The sequence below is a fragment of the Mchenga conophoros genome, linkage group LG17, assembly GCF_057382185.1.
Source record: "Mchenga conophoros isolate Kocher_MC1m ecotype Shallow Benthic linkage group LG17, M_conophoros_male_GT1.1, whole genome shotgun sequence".
Taxonomy (NCBI): Eukaryota; Metazoa; Chordata; class Actinopteri; order Cichliformes; family Cichlidae; genus Mchenga; species Mchenga conophoros.
Window position 1 is genome coordinate 23,838,568 of NC_140542.1, and position 17,722 is coordinate 23,856,289.

At 40.8% G+C, this 17,722-nt stretch overlaps 1 protein-coding gene across 2 annotated transcripts; it reads right to left on the bottom strand.

The window, feature by feature from the left end:
• Positions 1–339: 339 nt before the first annotated feature.
• On the bottom strand, positions 340–15,854 carry LOC146555510 (endosome/lysosome-associated apoptosis and autophagy regulator family member 2-like). Of its 2 annotated transcripts, none has more exons than XM_085250900.1 (22): positions 15,582–15,854; positions 11,000–11,120; positions 10,734–10,923; positions 10,482–10,629; positions 9,614–9,703; positions 9,424–9,529; positions 9,193–9,342; positions 8,854–8,942; positions 7,425–7,605; positions 6,641–6,769; positions 6,096–6,186; positions 5,887–5,989; positions 5,571–5,708; positions 5,158–5,430; positions 4,888–5,061; positions 3,952–4,141; positions 3,447–3,543; positions 3,261–3,362; positions 2,992–3,118; positions 2,509–2,687; positions 873–1,035; positions 340–780 (listed from the first exon to the last, which is right to left on the bottom strand). In XM_085250900.1, exons 1-22 carry the CDS (start codon positions 15,717–15,719, stop codon positions 712–714), a joined length of 3,048 nt encoding a protein of 1,015 aa, XP_085107026.1. In that variant the 5' UTR covers positions 15,720–15,854; the 3' UTR covers positions 340–711. The 2 variants fall into 2 exon arrangements, with proteins under 2 accessions (XP_085107026.1, XP_085107025.1); XM_085250899.1 differs by having other exon boundaries at positions 340–783.
• Between the last annotated feature and the right edge of the window lie 1,868 nt (positions 15,855–17,722).

Sequence of the window (17,722 nt, forward strand, 5' to 3'; positions counted from 1 at the left end):
TCTCTACCGTACAATATAAAGCACTTTGAGGTGACTGCTGTGGTGATATAAATAACAGTGAACCAAAGAACACCAAGCTGGCTACATCCATCTTTATCATTTATAATACCCATGTACCAAGCTCACAATAAAAGTATGGCCTTAAGTCAGGAATACAATAAAAACAAGCTTTTAACCTTCACTCCCAATTACAAAGGTATACATGCAAATTACGTGTTAAAGGTGTTTGACCTCAGCCTACTTTAAAAATAACAGGTGTCTGTTAAGGAGGCAGAGTGGGTGGATGATGATGTCATATAATTAATGCTTGTATGTGAACCCCAAACATCCACACAGAAATCCCCAAAGCCAAAGAGAACTTTAATAAAGGTTTGACATCATAACATCAATATAAATACGTGACTCTTAACAGAAAATACCAAATTAAATTACAAAATATACAAAAAACCCCCAAACATTAAAAGCTTGTTTTCCTCTCTCTGTAACTGCTGTTGAGCATCCATGGTGATAAAGCAGGAGCTTCCTGTGTATTCCAGGGTGGAAGAGTTAAAGCCATTGTCCATGCTGTCCTCAAACTGGGGTGTGTAGAGGTGCCCCCACAATGAAGGAGGTTATAAGAGACACGTAGGGAGGTGGACAGCGAGACCATTGCTAACAGACTGTTCCTCTGTTGTGTCAGCCCAGCCTCGCTCTTCCTCTGCTGGCATCAGTTTAACCCAGGACCCATCGATCAGACTGTGAGGATTTCAACTGCACAGACTCGCTGCTCTCTCCATCCTCCTGCTGAGACGCACATATTAGAAATGTTACGTGTAAAATCAAAGAGACATGGTAAGTCTTTACACGTGAAGTAAAATTTACTTTATGCACACCTTGTTGGCAATGGCGCGCAGTTTCCCCAGCAGCGAGGGTTTCTGGGCGTAGACCACGTCGTCATCGGGCTCCTCTCCTTCAGCCAGGCCACAGCTGTCTGCAGCTGGCAGCTCACACTCTTTGTTGGCAGACATTACCAGACGAGAGTACTTGTACTCCAGCCTGGCCACAAACCACAGGGTGTGAATCACAATCAGGCAGTGTATCATTTAACATCAGACAGCATCCGGTACGAGTGTATTTTTAAACAGAAATTCGTTCCATGACTTATCTATTTGACTCAGCTTTCTGAAGAAAATCACGCCTCTTATGTACTCAGTCACCCCCTTCATGCCCGGTTACTCATCTCTCACAGAGCTGCTTTTCTTTTCTTTTTTTACACTGATGTCAAATGATAATCATTTTCAAAGCCTAATATTAAGACAATTTCCTTTGTGGGATATTGTTGACACTTTTCCATATTTTTTCACTATATTCTCACTTAACTGAAAATATCTTCGTTCTTCTTTCTTTTGTTAACTGTAATTTTTCAGGAAATATTTATGTGATTTTCCTTTTTCCTAACACTTTATAATAAAGCCCTAAAAGTGCAATTAATCTAGAATTAAAAGTAATTTCCGTACATTCAATCTGAAATTGCAATGTAATTATATAGTCATAGAAATACTTAGCATTGGATACACTAGAATAAGGGAGTAATGCACAAATTATACTGTTAGTGATTTTAAGTAGCACATAATTTGGGCCTATGCCCTGCAGCGTTTGCTGGTGTTTATTTTTTCTTCTAAGCAGGAAGGGGAGACCAGCCCTTATTACATATTTATATGTAATATAAGAGGACAATTCAATAGTGGAACTTCAATGATATACACTAATATAATGCATAAACAGTGTAAGATAGGGAAATTTGATTTGTTTTTCCACTAAAATATATTGGAATTATGCACTACTTAACATTACTTAAACATTAGTTAAAGTTACTTAAACGTTACTTAAAATTAGTTACACATTACTAAAAAGTATTTCCAGTGTAAATTTTAAACTTTACTGTGAAAGCTCTAGCTACAAATGAATTCATGATGTAAGGTAAAATACACGAGGATCGCACCCTTGATTGGAGGCTGTGCTATAACTATAAATATTTGTCTTATGTCTAGAATAAAATTTCATTCAATTTCTTTATAAAAAAAATCAATCACTGTTAAATCTACAGTCTTTCCCTCCACTAAATATTCTCACTTTTTCTTTGGTTTATCTACTTACAGTGACCTTAATCACATGATACACAAACATTCAGTGTGCTGTATTTGCACAGACAGATAGATACAAGAGGTCACAATTACGGTGATAATAAAGACAGATTATTTCTTTTCATACACAAGCATGTTCTCAATCCTGCTAGCCTTTAAAATACATTCAAGATGATAGTAATCATAAAGGGTTACAAACAGATTTTTGAGTTCACTCTGCAACATGTTTACGATTCACTGATTTGCAACGCTGGGCATTAAAACTGTCACCGGTGCCTTCAGGGTGAAGAATTTGCTGTCACAGACAAACATCTCTGACCACTAATAACAATTCGCTGTGATCTTAATGAGCACATTGGCCTGCTGTTAGGGTGCCTCTTATTACCTCTTGTTTTTCTTCCAGAAATAGCAGGTGAGGGAGATGAGCAGCACGGCCACAAAGGCCCCGCCTCCAACGCCGACCTTAAGCCATAGAGCGATGGCCTCACACGGGGAGGAGCTCCGGGGAGGCAGAGACACTCCTTTGGTGCACAATTTGGGCTCGTTCCACACATATAGAGTTTCCTGATGACATGAGGGGATTTACATTACTGATTAATGTGTTTTCTCAGGTTATAAAACTGGTTTTGGCTAAACCATAAAAGTTTAAATGTGTTTTGTTTTTAATTTTTCCTGCAAAAAATCATGTTGTGGAAAAGATGAGGCAAATTAAAAATGTACTTTTGGGTCTTAACTTGAAAATGTCTCACAATGTGAAGGTAAAACTTTGCATGGTTTTACCAAAATCACTCACTCACTGTGCGCGAGGCAGTATGAGAGACTCCGGCTTTCTGTGAAGTAAATGAGGTATGGGGAAGGTGTGAGTTACCTGGACGCCTCCCTTGCATGCTCCCTCTATCCGGTGGTAGTCGTCCTCAGTGCAACGTGGACAAGCGCTGGCACTCTCCCACAGGAAGTGAAACGTGCATCCATCACATGTTCCTGCTGGACAGGAGCTGTCAAACACACAGATCAGTTATAGAGCTGCTAAGAGTAGTACATTTGTTACCTATTAGTTATTGAATGTTTTTGTTAACAAAGTATAAAAATAAACATCAAATCTATACAGAAACTACACTTTAACTGATGTGCAACTACCTGGGTACGGAGAGCTCTCCTCGCTCAGACTTCTCTGGGTTACAGCGAACGGTGATGACTGAACTCCGACCCAGATCACATGATGCCGTCACCTGCGTTGAACTGAAGGAACACAAACACACATCAGGGACTTGAACACAACAAAAATATTTGACTGTTGCTTCCAGCTTTCTTTTTTCTTTTTACCTGTAGAAGAAATTGATGTCGGGAACATCCTGTGAGTTTTCCGGGAAAAGATCTGGTTCGGCACTGACACCATTGAGAACGGTGTCTACTGTCGCTCCTGAAAAAACAAAGGGGAGAGAGATCAAGGCGGTTTTTACCAGCTGATTATCACAAAACTGCATGACGCTATTCAACCAGCACCAATCTGGGTGATCCAACCCAATTAAAACTGTTCACCCAGGGGTACAGCAGGGGGCGCTCACCAGTCAGTCCCAAATAAATCTGTTTCACAAATTGTTTCCATTAGTTTTTCTTATAGTGAAACGTCAGAATTCTCTTAATCCAACCTGATTGGTCAGTTAAGGCTTTACAAATAGACACCCTCCACTGATGGGACTTGATTCCATATGATAACTAGACTTGAGAAATGTAATTAAACCCTAAGTGAAACTCCCAGGTATGTATATGAAGAAGCTTGGCGGTGGTTGAAAGTGAGTGACTCAGGAAGTTCTGTTTAGGCCCTTACCAATAAAAGTGTCAGCAAGGCTGATGGATTGCGAGGAAATGGCCATTCTGAAGCCCCGCCCATCCGATGGGATGATGGTCGACTGACAGATAAAGCTGTCCACTGAGTTCACGAACTGAGCTGCGTCGCTCTGGTCGTCTTTGTTGGACACGTCTGTGACGTTATCGGTGCAGACAGCAGCTCTCTTTCCCTGCAGCCAGCGCCAAAATGAATCTGTCAGTGTATAATTTCTCTAATGTCAGATTATTTTCACATCTATTTTTCACCGCTTTACATCCTAACGAGATGTGGACACGAACATCTCATCTCACGGTCAAATATACAATATATCCACCATCCATCCATCCATCCATCCATTCGTTTCCGCTTATCCTTTTCAGGGTCACGGGGTGCTGGAGCCTATCCCAGCTGTCATAGGGCGAGAGGCAGCATACACCCAGGACAGGTAGCCAGTCTGGCGCAGGGCTAACACACAGAGACAGACAACCATTCGCACTCACATTCACACCTATGGGCAATTTGGATTAATCAATTAACCTATCCCCACAAACTGCATGTCTTTGGACGGTGGGAGGAAGCCGGAGTACCCGGAGGGAACCCACGCAAACACGGGGAGAACATGCAAACTCCACACAGAAAGACCCCGGCCTGATGGTGGAATTGAACTCAGGAACTTCTTGCTGCGCGGCAACAGTGCTAACCACCGTGCTGCCTCAATATATCCACCATTAAAAAGTAATTCTCAGTATGTTTTTTAGATAAGCAAGATAAGCAAACTCAGTTCTTATATCCCTTACACTTCAAACATTCAATAAAAAACAGGTGAAAGATAAAAAGAACAAAAGAACATTTAAATGATTTTTAAATACGTTTGCTTCACAGGCTGATCTCTGAAGTGTTTTTGAGGCTGATGTAAGCAGAAAGCAGGTCAATTACCCCGTGGCCACACAGGCTAATGTTGAACAGATGAAGGTATTTTGTGCCTTTAGAGGTGAAACTGGGCCCGATGGTCAGTGAGGCCACATCGCTCAGGGCGCTGAGGTCAAAGGTCAGGGTGCGGTTGTTCAGCGTGTGGGTGAAGGAGCAGTCGCTGTAGCACCGGGAGTGTTCCTGAAAGAAAAAGGAAAAACATGATCTCTCTTAACTGGATAAAAGTACTAAAACATGATGATCCAGAATGAGGTATCATGACTGCAGGGCTCTCACCTTGTTACTGATACTTCCTGGTCCACACGCGACACACGCGTCCTGGCCGTAGGTTTGTCGCCCAGCCAGGTGTGTGTTGGGGGGACACTCCTGGCATCGGTTGGTGTCTCTGTCGATGTAAAAACCAGCTGGGCAGGGAACGCAGGACGAGCCGGCACGCTGGGAATTCTGAGGTACCAGAGCGCAGGCACGGCACGCTGATGCCACCCCATCAATCACGTTCGTCAAGTTGATGGAGTAGATCTTCACCGTGTCAGCAATGAAACGACGGACCTATAGACAAAAATATGCCACCGCAATTCCTTGTTGGATATCTTGATATTTGAGACAGCCTCACTCTCGGCAGAGCCTTAATAACGTTGCTTTAACAGCTGACGCCATGAATAAAAATCACACGACTGAAAATCACTCACATCTAGAGCATGGTTAGTCCTCTGGAAGGCCCACGTATACGTGACGGAGGCGTTTCTGGTCATGCTGTGCGAGTACGACTGTTTGCCCTTACTGCCCTCCCAGGACTCCACCACTGTGGTGCTCTTCCTGTTCACGTCCTGCAGGGGGCGTGCCAATAAAACACAAAAACAAAGGATTTGCTAACTGAGCAGTAACACGCAGAACACCATTATAAACCAGACCTCGATGATGAGACGTGACCATTCTGACTCACTCAGTAAAGTTAGCCACCTAATTACCACCTTCTGCTGGAAATGAACACAAAGAGGCACACACCATCATGAAGTAGAGCTCGCAGTCGGCTGAGCAGATGGTCTCGAACACAAAGGTTATCCGGCCAAACTCGCTGCCGGTCATCCCTGAAAGCGAGGCTGGGACCCTGTCACCAAACACAAACACAAACTCGCATTTAGTAACACACAGATCCTGTTTGTCATCATTAGGACAGGCTGGTTTCTTCTCTGTACACAAACACACAGACTTACTTGAAGCCGGGGACATGCAAGCTGAGGATAAGATAGTCATTATCCGAACTTCCTGCTCCGCTGCGAATGTGATCTCCCGCCACCTCCCATCCTATGGAGCAAAAGGCGCGATGCACTCGTATTACACCTCCGTAATTCTCCATGACAGCATATGAGAGGTTGTTTTACAACATTATCCACAATTAGCACAGCAGTAATGGGTAAAAAGTGGTTGCAGGTGATTTCAGCTCGCAATTCAAGCTCAACACAAAGCCCATTTTCCACCCAGACGTGTTCATTCTGACTCATTCTGATTTGTCACTGTCACCTCTGCATTTGCTCTTAGTGATTAGATACACGGGGAATGGCTAGTGTTGTAGTTTCCTTCACTGTGTTTACATTTTTCATGTAAATCTTACTGTAATTAACCAGAAAATTAATATTTTACATTTTCTGCTTTTTCTTTTCTGTCAAAGTGCTTTGTAAAGTCTGCAGCTGAAGGTGTTACATAAACAAAGTATTGTTATAAATATATCTACTAATGTGTCAGGCATCCGTGTGCTCACCGTTCTTGTCGTCACATTTGGAATTGCCCACGTTGAAACAGGAAGTCTTCATGTTGGAAGGCAGCACGTTCCACCATTTATACTCGTAACCCAACACCGGCTCGGTACCTGCAGGGCACTGTGCACACGCTGGCACACACACACACACACGCAAAGATCACATAAAAGCTGTTTAGACACGACAATGACATTTACCTCCTGGGTACAAAATTGTGTTTGTACAATCTTTTCAGCCGGGTCGATCTTAAACAAATTCATCTCATAATGATGGACAGAGGTGATCATTATATAAGCAGATGGAGAGGCTTTGTAAACTGCTGGGAGGACGTCCAGCCTTTGAATGGAGAATAATGAAGGAATTAAATGAACTTTGGTTTTTATTGGAAGAGAGCTCATTTGCAAGTACAGGATCCAGCTTAAGTGTACAAGTTGTATGACTGTTGTAATTGTTTTTATTAGTTATAGTATGTTTGCAGCAGTTTACAGCATGCCACATCTATTTACATGCATTTATTTATTGCTTTGTAAATGTTTGTTATGTACTGCTTTAAACTCATTTTTCATTTTTTACTTGTATTTTATTTTAATTTGAGTACTGCTTCTTTAAATTCTATATGTATTTATACCTTAAATGCTTTTCTAAAGCATTTATAAGTATCGCTAACCAGCTCTTGTATGAACACGAAGCAGTGGAAACGATAAAGATGTTTAGATTGATGAAAACAGATTTAAATTTTATCAACACCAGGGTGAGGCCGGTGAGGATAGGTGTGAGCAGGTTTACCGTAGGTGCCGTCCGAGTGCGTTCCAGGTGGGCAGGGCAGGCAGGTGGAGTCGTTGCTGTTGTAGTAGCCGGGGTTGCAGGGAGGGCAGGGCTCTCTCTGGCCTGTTGCCGGCAGCTCCACGGCTCCTGTGATGTTCTCCACGCAGATTTTTGGCTCCACCCAACGATACAGCACCTGTGTCTGTAACAAAGCAGGTTTAAAGCAGGAAATTCACTCTGCTCAAGCAAAAACAAACACCTTAAAAAAAACAAAGGTGAGATTTTTTTACTGCCCTGTAACAAGGTGCACTTCTACAAAAGCCAGTCGGCATGCTGCCTCTCAGGCTGAGTTTTCATGGGTTGTTTATCGCACTGAGAGACTTTACCTGCTTTTGCTACAACACTAAATGAGCCGTCGAACACTTTTAATGATGCATTTTAATCACATCTGTCTTTCTGTGTGAAACGTTCACGGTTTTTCATACGTACAGTGTATAAAATTTGAGTGCTGTACATATCACGTGACAGGCAGTGTCAGAAATATGTGACAAAGTAAATAAAAATAATAATAAATAATAAACGAGATGAGAGAGGAAACAAAAAGTAAGTAAAACATTTAAAAGGTGAAACCATTTTAGATACACGAATACCAGCTGCACAAAAGGATTAAAAGTAAGGAATAAAGAAAGTTACTATTAAAGCAGTTCAATTAAAAACAAATATAAAATAAATACAAAAATGATCAGGCACGGAGGAAGCCAGCTTATAAAAATATTTAATTTAATTTTCTTCATTAATATATTTGGTCATTATATTAAATATGTTCAAAGAACCGAGCCTGGTTCTCCCAAAGGCTTCTTCCTGCTAAAAGGGAGTTTTTCCTTCCAACTGTCACCAAGCATACGATTGTAGGGGTTTCTTTTTTTTTTCATGTTGTTGGGTCTTTACCTTACAATATAAAATGTCTACTGTTGTTATTTGGTGCTGCATAAATGCAATTTGAATTAAATATTAATAAGTATAAATTAGTACGCTTAAAATAATACCTATCCCTATCCATAACCCTTAGCCTAAACCTAACATAACCTGATTATAACCCCGACACTAAAACCACATTTTGAGTCTCAAAATTGTGGGGATGTGAATTTTGTCCCCATATGGGACTGATGGTCCCCACAAGTATAGTAGCATTCCAATTTTTGGTCCCCACAAAGATATATAAATATGGTACACACACCCACACACACACATATATATACTCGCTCTGGTTTTCCTTGTTGACTTTGCATATGAGTGCGACACAGGGCGTGTTTATATGCATATCTGTCCTTGTGTATTTAAAAAGGTCATTGTGTGTGTGTGTGTGTGTGTGTGTGTGTGTGAGAGAGAGAGAGAGAGAGAGAGAGAGAGAGAGAGAGAGAGAAATATGAAACATGCAAGCGCTGCTGACCTTCCCCTCGCTGTCGCAGGCTGTGTGGATCTGGAAGTAATCCTTCTCCGAGCATGGTGGCCTCTCCTTACATTCAGGCCATCCCTCGTCTGAGAGAGGACGCAAACACAGAGGCAGGATGAGCATCAGCAGAGACCAATGAGGTGCTAAAACTAAATGAATCTATTATTATTATGAGGGAAGGTGTTTCCTTAGCCGTCTCCTCAGAGGAAATATGCAAGCTTATTATTACTGTAAGTTCACCATGTCAAACATGAGAGAGAGCTTACACTGTTTACATTATGACTGAAATAATGTAAACACTGTTTGTTGTGGTGCTGTTGGGCGTCCTGTACGTACGTGAGTAGTGGTGTTCGGGGCAGGGCGTACAGGAGGACGCCCCTTTCACAGAGTAAGTGTTGCTGGGGCAGGGCTGGCAGGATGAGGAGCCGGGGGTCGGGCTGAACCAACCGGGTCGGCACGGGAAACACTCGGATGTGTAGGCGACACCTGGACAAAAGTGTGGAGATGCTTTAAGTATACGCACACCTGCAAAAAGCATCCGACCGTGAGCTGGAGGTCAACTTTTACCTTCTATTTGGATGTTCTTCAGCAGCACAGGCTTGACCATCTTCCCCCCCACCAGTATCCCAGTGGTTCTCCAGTACAGGATGTTGGTACCAGACTTCAGGCTCACCTGAGGCCAAGGTGCACACAGTGAGCCACACATCACATGATACTGCAGCAGCTTGCACACACAGAGGTAGAAACACGTGCTCACCGTGTGTGTGTCCCATTCTCCATTGTTGGTGACTTTTATCCATTTCTGATCGTCAGTCTGAGCCATTTCCTGGCATTGCTCATTCTGGACCTGAGAACAAGTTAACACAGAGGTTATTATCTACACAAACAAGCAAAAATGACTCTTCTTCAACATTACCTGCTATTAAATTCATTACGGATACGGACAAACGCTACACCCAGAGTATAACTTGAATAAACTTGCACAGCCTTGTGTTTGACTTTTTAAAGCACTACATTTCATCTGTATGAAATAGGCTTAAAAACAAGTCAAGCTCATACAAACTCAAAACTCATCAGCTAACAAATATCTGCAGTATGACTGTTTCTCTGTGCAAAGGTAAGCTCAGCCGCCTCCTGACTACCTTCATTATTCTTTAACCAGTAAGAATAATTAAAAATGTCTTCTTTCATAGCAAGCTTTTAAAGGTCTTGCATGTAAGTTTTTTAATAGCATAAATAGAATGAATCATACTTATGTTTACATTTATTTATTTCTACTTTGTGGAGTGTATTCTATTATTGTGTCGTATTATTGTTATAGTTTATTTTTATTGGTGCTCTATTCATTTTGCTACTGTAATTATGAGAAATTCTCATCTTATCTCATATTAAAAATGAGTGATTTGGACCAGATTTTTCACAACACTCTCAAGGATGCAGTTTATGAGCAACACAAGTTACTCCCGTAATAAAACAACTTCAACCAAGCTGGGCAAGAGGCCGAGCACACTACAGACAGGTAGTCGTCTACAACCAATTTACAATCACTAATCATCTAAATTGTCAATAAATCAAGAAATAAAACACTCTTGGTTTTATTCACTATTTTAGTTACAGGTGCTTACATAGAACTCGAAGAAGATGTTGTTGTCGGGGTACTGATAGGTGAAGGAGACAGAGCCCTGTTTTTCCAGATGTACGGCATAAACCAGGGACACCGTGCACTCGTCACGGTTGGACTCCAGATACACGCCCTGCGGCGTCCACGATGAGCTGCAATGAGAGCAAAACACAGCGGCAGCATACTCCATCTTGTTATATATTCAATAATACATGAATACCCATCTCCATGGTAATGGTAATGCTGTGTGCGCCACCTTTTACAGGCCTGAATGTCCTCTCCATTCGGCCCAGTGTCGAGGAAGCTGGCTAAGCTGGTGAAGCCTGCAGGGATGGCATCCCATTGGTCAAAACGAAGGCCGCTGCCCAAAGAATAAGAACCAGCCGCACACGGCGTGCACTGCTGCGTGGACATCTCCAAAAACTTCCCAGCCGGGCATGAGAAGGCTGAGGGAACAGAGAGGCTGTGTTGGCACGTGCACACACACACACACACACACACACACACTGTGGTGGTACTCACAGCAGTCAGTGCCTCTGGTCGGAGGAGGAAGGTCTGAGCAGGAGCCTGGAGACCTAGGGATGGCGACCCTCCATCGTGCCCCTGTGCTGTCACACTCTGTGTACTGGTAGTAGTACTCTGACTGCACGATGATCACACACACAAACACACACACACAGACACGCAGATAGAAAGATCAATAAGGTATCCATTCATGGTTCCCAGGAGATGAGACTGTTTCAAATCTGTGGATTGGTGGATAGGTTGAACTGGACCAAAAATGACTGGTGGTTTCAAATTTTTCCCCTTAGCACTGTTTGCCTAATGTTGCGTAATTTGCCCGCACAGGCTACACACACATACAGTACAACATAGCTTCCCCAATAAGAGCTGACCCTGTGTAGCCTGACACTAACAACACTGCTCTGCTGCTGATTCCACATTCAACAAAACCTGGTCGTACAAAGGAGAGCATGGAGACATTTACAGGGTAAAAAGATGGCTGACCTCAATGTCCACAGCAACCATCCACCGGTCATCTAATGGTCCATTAAGAGCGTGTTAGCGGGTCATCTTATCAAAGGACTGCTGGCTGTGACCTCATGCTCACTGAGGGAACTGAATGTTCATCCACAGGCCCTCTTTTTTACTTTACCTTTTAGTGCCCTTTAAAATAAAGGGCACTAAAAGGTAAAGTAATAACGAAAAAATGTCTTACATACTATTTATAATGTATCTATTTACAACCTCTGGTTGTATAAGAGCACATGGGGAACCTGAATTGATCTGTAGCTCCAAATAAAAACCTTCCTGGTGACTTTTTTGTGTCAGTCACTAGTTTTTTTCAAGTTGCACTGAATAAAATATGAAGTTCATTTAATATATGAAATCAGGTTTATCTTTGGCATGCTCATTTGTGTCTTTTATACCACCTATTAGTATTTCACAGCAGCTACTTTGATGTGAAATAGAAGGTAAACTTGGGTGTTACTAGTCACAGAAATTACACTTGATTAATGGAATTAGTAACATGTGTTTTCACCTGTTTTCCATTTCAGAAACAAGTCAAGTGTCCAGCCAGCTGTCCATGCATCAGCTGATATTGGACTTGTTGAGTGATACTAGCTTATAGTTTTGAATTTCACACATTATGGTGACCAATCCACAAATTAATCAGTGTGAAACCATTAATAGTGGCGGCAGCACAACAAAACCCAAAGAAAAGCATTCTTTGTACTTTTAAAGCAACTTCCTCTGAGTCCAAAGCCTCGCTCTGGCAGATCTCCATCTCCTCCCTCGATCCTGCTGTTCAACTGGACAAACAAATCAGCTGAGCACCGACTGACATCCGAGCAGCAGCTAATTAAACTGAAACAATCGCAGCGATAAACCTGACAGAGTCAATCGGTGCTAGAGCGATGGCTTTCAGATGTCAGATGTGTGTGTGTGGTGCAGATAAGCCCGAGCTCTTTTAAATGACTAATCACCTCGCCGCAGTGACAAACGTGGCCATTCATGCCGCACCCCCTCCGACAAACACGCCAGCAAACATTCAAACTGAGGCTTTGCCGTGCGAGCAGCAGCATCACCTGCGCTCAGATTCACCTTTCTGTGTTTCTGCACACAAAGAGGGCTAATGTGCTGACAGTGGGGGGAAAGGTTACACTGATAAAAAAAACAAACCACAGGCTAATGCCTTTTGCTGGTCTCCTGGGTGATTCACGCCGGTTGTCATGGAGACTGATGGAAGGAAGCGAGCAGGGACGGGATAAAATTCAGTGCCTCTTTACAGCAGAGGTTTGAGGATTTGATAGGACCCTAATCTCTCTAACAATGTATTTTTTTAAGTGCAGAAAAAAACATCTGGAAACTTCTGAAGCTGTATTAAGGTCATCTTTAGAAAACAGCACACAGCTGTTATATGACCGCTTACTGTTTATGCTTTTTCAGTCAGGTTTCCAACCGTTTTCATCTGACTTACCCAGAAAGCCCATTCATGTGATGTAAAGACCCCCTCAGTAACACCACTTCTCATGCTTTATTTTGATGTACATCTACACTCAGTGTTTAAACCACCAGTAATTTTTATTTTTTCCCTGCCTAACATGATGTTTAGTCACCATTTTCAACAGTTTATCCCTTATTTCTGCTATTGTTGGCTAAAATAAGGAATCAACTTGTCAGTGCCCGCTTTTTTAATGGCCCTGACTCCTGAAGTAAAATTCCCCATTCATTTTCTCCATGTCCAGATGATTCCCTGATGGTTTTGGTTGGTGGATCAAAATATGTCATCGTTGACATTTTTTTATACATTCAACTAAAGAAACTGGAACCAATATGTTTATATGACAGACTGTTGATAACAAAGTGCCTAAAGATAACATTTAAACTTAGTTCTTTGTTGTCTGTTATGAATAGACACCCCTACTCAAGGGGTGTTATGCTTCACCCCTTGAGTTTGGTGCCTTTTGTGTGCTTGAATGTTTCATAGGTCAGTGTTAACAGGTTCAACAAACAAAAAAAAGGTCAGGTACAAGGACTGGACTGAAAATGAGTGAAAAAGCAGCCAATGTACAAAGATGAATGTTGAAAAAGCTTAAAAAACAGGAGAACTGTTTCTCAACATTTCTTACACCTTAAAAAATATAAAAAAAAGTCTGGTTCCTTGGAAACGGGGATCAAGACTTTGCTGATGTTTTCCGTCATGTATTAGACTAATGTTCATTTTGTACCATTGTTCAGACGTTTCACACCTCTTTAAATGCTGTATTTCCATGTTTTGTGTGACAGCTATCAAGCTGAATCTCATCTAATCTAATAATGATAACTGCTCCCAGTGGCTTAGCGGCTCCTTGATGCAGGGTGCGGTAGGTTTTATTGATTTTATAAACTGACGGCAGTGAACTGTTATCTAACACAGGCTGGATCCTGTTTTATTACCCAGAATTCAAACTCTGATGAGAAATTAGTTTTTTATTTATTGAGTTATATTAAGTGTGAAACATTTTTATTTACCATTTAGAGACATTTGCTTCTATAATTTTTTTCCAACAGTTAGACGAAACGTTCACTAACACTCTTATATTGTGCATTTCAATAGGAAATTATAGTAAGTGGCCATTAAACTTAATTTGTGACCTCGAAAGTAAAAGCACAGTTGAACTATGCTTGAATTTACATGCACACTGATCCAGTTAATGATCAGTAGTTGTTATTTCCTGTTTTAATCATATATATATATATATATATATATATATATATATATATATATATATATATATATATATACATATACATATATATATTTAGCTTTCAGAACATTTAGAGTTTATTTATATTGTCTGACATCATATGGAGTTGTGACTGCCACAGTGTTTGCTGTAACTGATAACTTAGTTATCTAGCTAACAGGATAATGTTAGCTAGGATTAGCTACGTAGACAACTATAAAATAAAAGTCATAAAAATGTTCTTTTTCTATTATTTTCATGCACTTTATTAGCTTTTTTTATTTTTATTTTCTTTTGTTTTCTGTTTTAAATACTCAAGTGGTTCATAACTAGCAGCTTTTCTCTGGACCAGGTAAAGGCAGGACATCATAAAATGCAGGAGTGTATTCACAGAGAAGGATATTAAATAAGTAACCCTGATTTAACAAACAAAATAAACTTGTTTTTTTTTAACCCATATGAAATTTTTGTTGTCATATACATGTTATACAGAGTCTAATCTTCAATGATAAGGATACATATTTATCTGTGATAAATTTATGCTAACATTTTGCTGTGATCTGTTCCTGCTAAAAGAAAGTTCTTCCTCCCCCCTTTCACCATGTCCTTACCCACAGGCTCATCATTCTCTTTAATATTGCAGGATATTTATCTCACAATACAAGGCACTTTTAGAGTTCGATCTGTTCAGTATTACAAAAAACTAGCAAATGAGTCCATAAACAATCGCTATAAGTTTTTGCCGAGCGCAGGGATCACACATTTCTTCATAACTGGATTTCGATTTTCAATCACAGCTGTCGCCCCCTAGTGACCATAAGGATAATGCTAGTTTTTTCATTTACAGGGTATCAGTCCTGGCATGAAAATCTCCCCATCTAGAGGGCAAAAAGCTTCTTCTTGTATTCCTTCAAGTCATCCTTACAGGGTTGAGAGCGAACCGTGCCAGCAGCCTTTCTCTGTCCTCCTCAGCGAGTAATCCCGGTCGGGCTTGCCGGCATGAGGCTGCTCTGAAGGGGATGAGAGAAGGATTCCAGCAGGGTGTTTATAGTCAACATGAACGGCATTTTAAGCCGATCAGCGACGTGAAGGACGAGGCGCACATACATCCGGACCCGAGCTGAGTCGAACCAATGTAAAGCAGCAAAACGACTTGCAGCCCTTACATTGTTTTTATTTATTTTTGTATTTTTAATCCTTCTTCATTTTATTTTATTTTATCTTAATCTATTCTGCACATTTACTCTTGCATGCATGGCCATTTGACTTGTTGCCCTGATCATTTATTCTAGGATAAAGAAAAAGCAAAGCGGAGCGGGATCTGTGTTTTAAAAAGCAGCAGATATTATAATTATAATAACGACGACGCTCACCTTATTACACGGCCGCAGGTCTCCGGCGCCTTTAACTGATGATGTATGAGCGGCGATGATGATGATGGTGGTGGTGGTGGTGATGCTGAGTAAAAAGCTGCAGCTTGGGGACCGGGAGGCCCACGCCTGCTTCCTCATCCTCAGTCCGGGTCACAGAGCGCCGGGTGTCCGCTGCCTGGAGCCGCGTACTCGAAGCGGGCCGCACAAGAAGAGTCCCTGTCATTGATGCTCCCGCCTGCCTGTCTCACCCACTCTCCCCTCCTCCACCCACAACAGCGTCAACAGGCTGATAATAAAAATCGTTTCCGGTACAGGTTTTCAAATTAAAGCTCTCTTGTTACGTCCTATGAACCTCAGTTTTTATCACAACACCGTTATCCTGGGTTTATTCTCCAGGGTTTTATAATGTGTGGTTATTATTATTATTATTTTTAAATTAAAAATATATGCAGTGCACTGGTGTCCTTTCTCTCAGTAAAACTGTGTACGATCTTAAAATAAATGTCTCTGAATATTAGTTAGCGAAGAGAGTTAATCATTCATCTGAATAATGAGATCTGCATCTGATGGAAAAATATTATAATTTAAAATACAATACATGTACAAATAATTTCTAAACATTTATTTAGTTTGTAATTTTCTCTCTGCAGGATTACAATCACTAGTTGTACCTAAAAATAAAACACCTTGTAACATGGGTCCAACATTTTTAAAACTGAATTTCATCCTGTCTGTATTTATTTTTTTATTCTACATAAACTCCGATTTGGCGATGGTGAGATGTCCTAAAATTGATTTATTTTTCTAATGTTTACACATAGACCATATTATAACATAACCTGTTCACTTTAGTATTCACAAAAAAAGGCAAATTAATGATTTTTAATCTCCTTTTGTACATCGGCTTACAGACTAGATGGTGTTACCTCACTCTTTCTGCAATTTAAAAGGCGTTTGATAAATATTATTTCCTCAGTCTCTTCAGCACATGTAGTCGGACTTGCACTCATAATGCAACAAATCAGGAGATTATGTTTTCTTATTTTCAGTTGTTAAGTTTGATTGCACAGTGTTTGTTCATTTGTGAAGCCACTTATTTGCTATGCAACTGTTATAATGAGTAGTGTCACAATCCATTTGATGTTTACCCTTAAGTGTAACAGAATTCAATGGATCTGTGACAGTGGGGGAAAAAATCCCCCAAACCCCAAAGCATAGTAACATCAGTGACACAATAAACCACCCAGGGATTGGGTGGAATTGATTTAGACATACAAACACAGGATTAATACTACTACTACTACTACTAATTATTATTATTATTACAAAACTTCATGAAGAGCTTTTTATTTCTGTTAATGGTTAACGGTGGTGTTAGTTAGTTGTAACAGCTCTGTTGTGATTCATCATCAAGGTGACACCAGTGACAACTTCTATAAAAAAAAATTCTAAACCTATAGGGCATCAAACCACATGTTGTCAGTCTTGTTTTTCTCACAAAATTTCTTTCTTCTTTCTTTTTCAGTTCTCTAACAACTTCAACTAAATGCTTCATATGAAATTATGATATAAAAAAGAAAAGGTCTGAAAAATGAAAAGAGATACTGGACTCGCCACACCAATTTTTTGCAGCGCTTCACGAAACATGTTATAGATGTCGGCACCGCGGTGTTTTCCTTCAAAATAAAAGGCTTTTCTTAATCAGCAACGCCAGTGACACAACTCCAGGGCACCGTTACTTTGTTTAGATACTTCATAATATTTATTTGACATTTTATGTTTGTCATATATGTATTATTGCAAGACACAACATTGTTTTTTAGTGCTTCATAGACTCAAGGGTTAGTGTTAAATGACCTAATAAGTGTAAATTAGGGCTGCCACGATTAGTCGACTAGTCACGATTATGTCGACTATTAAAATCGTCGACGACTAATTTAATAGTCGACGCATCGTTTGAAGCTTTGTAAGATCACAAAGGACGCAGGAATGAGTAGTAGGATTTAAGGGTGTAATAACGGACTGAAACAGAAGATGGCAGCACTGCATGTACAAGGATGCCAGCTGCCGTTAAACCCCGAAGAAGAAGAAGCTGTGTCCCAGAATTCATAGCGCAGCTGTCAACAATGGCGGCAGCTAGT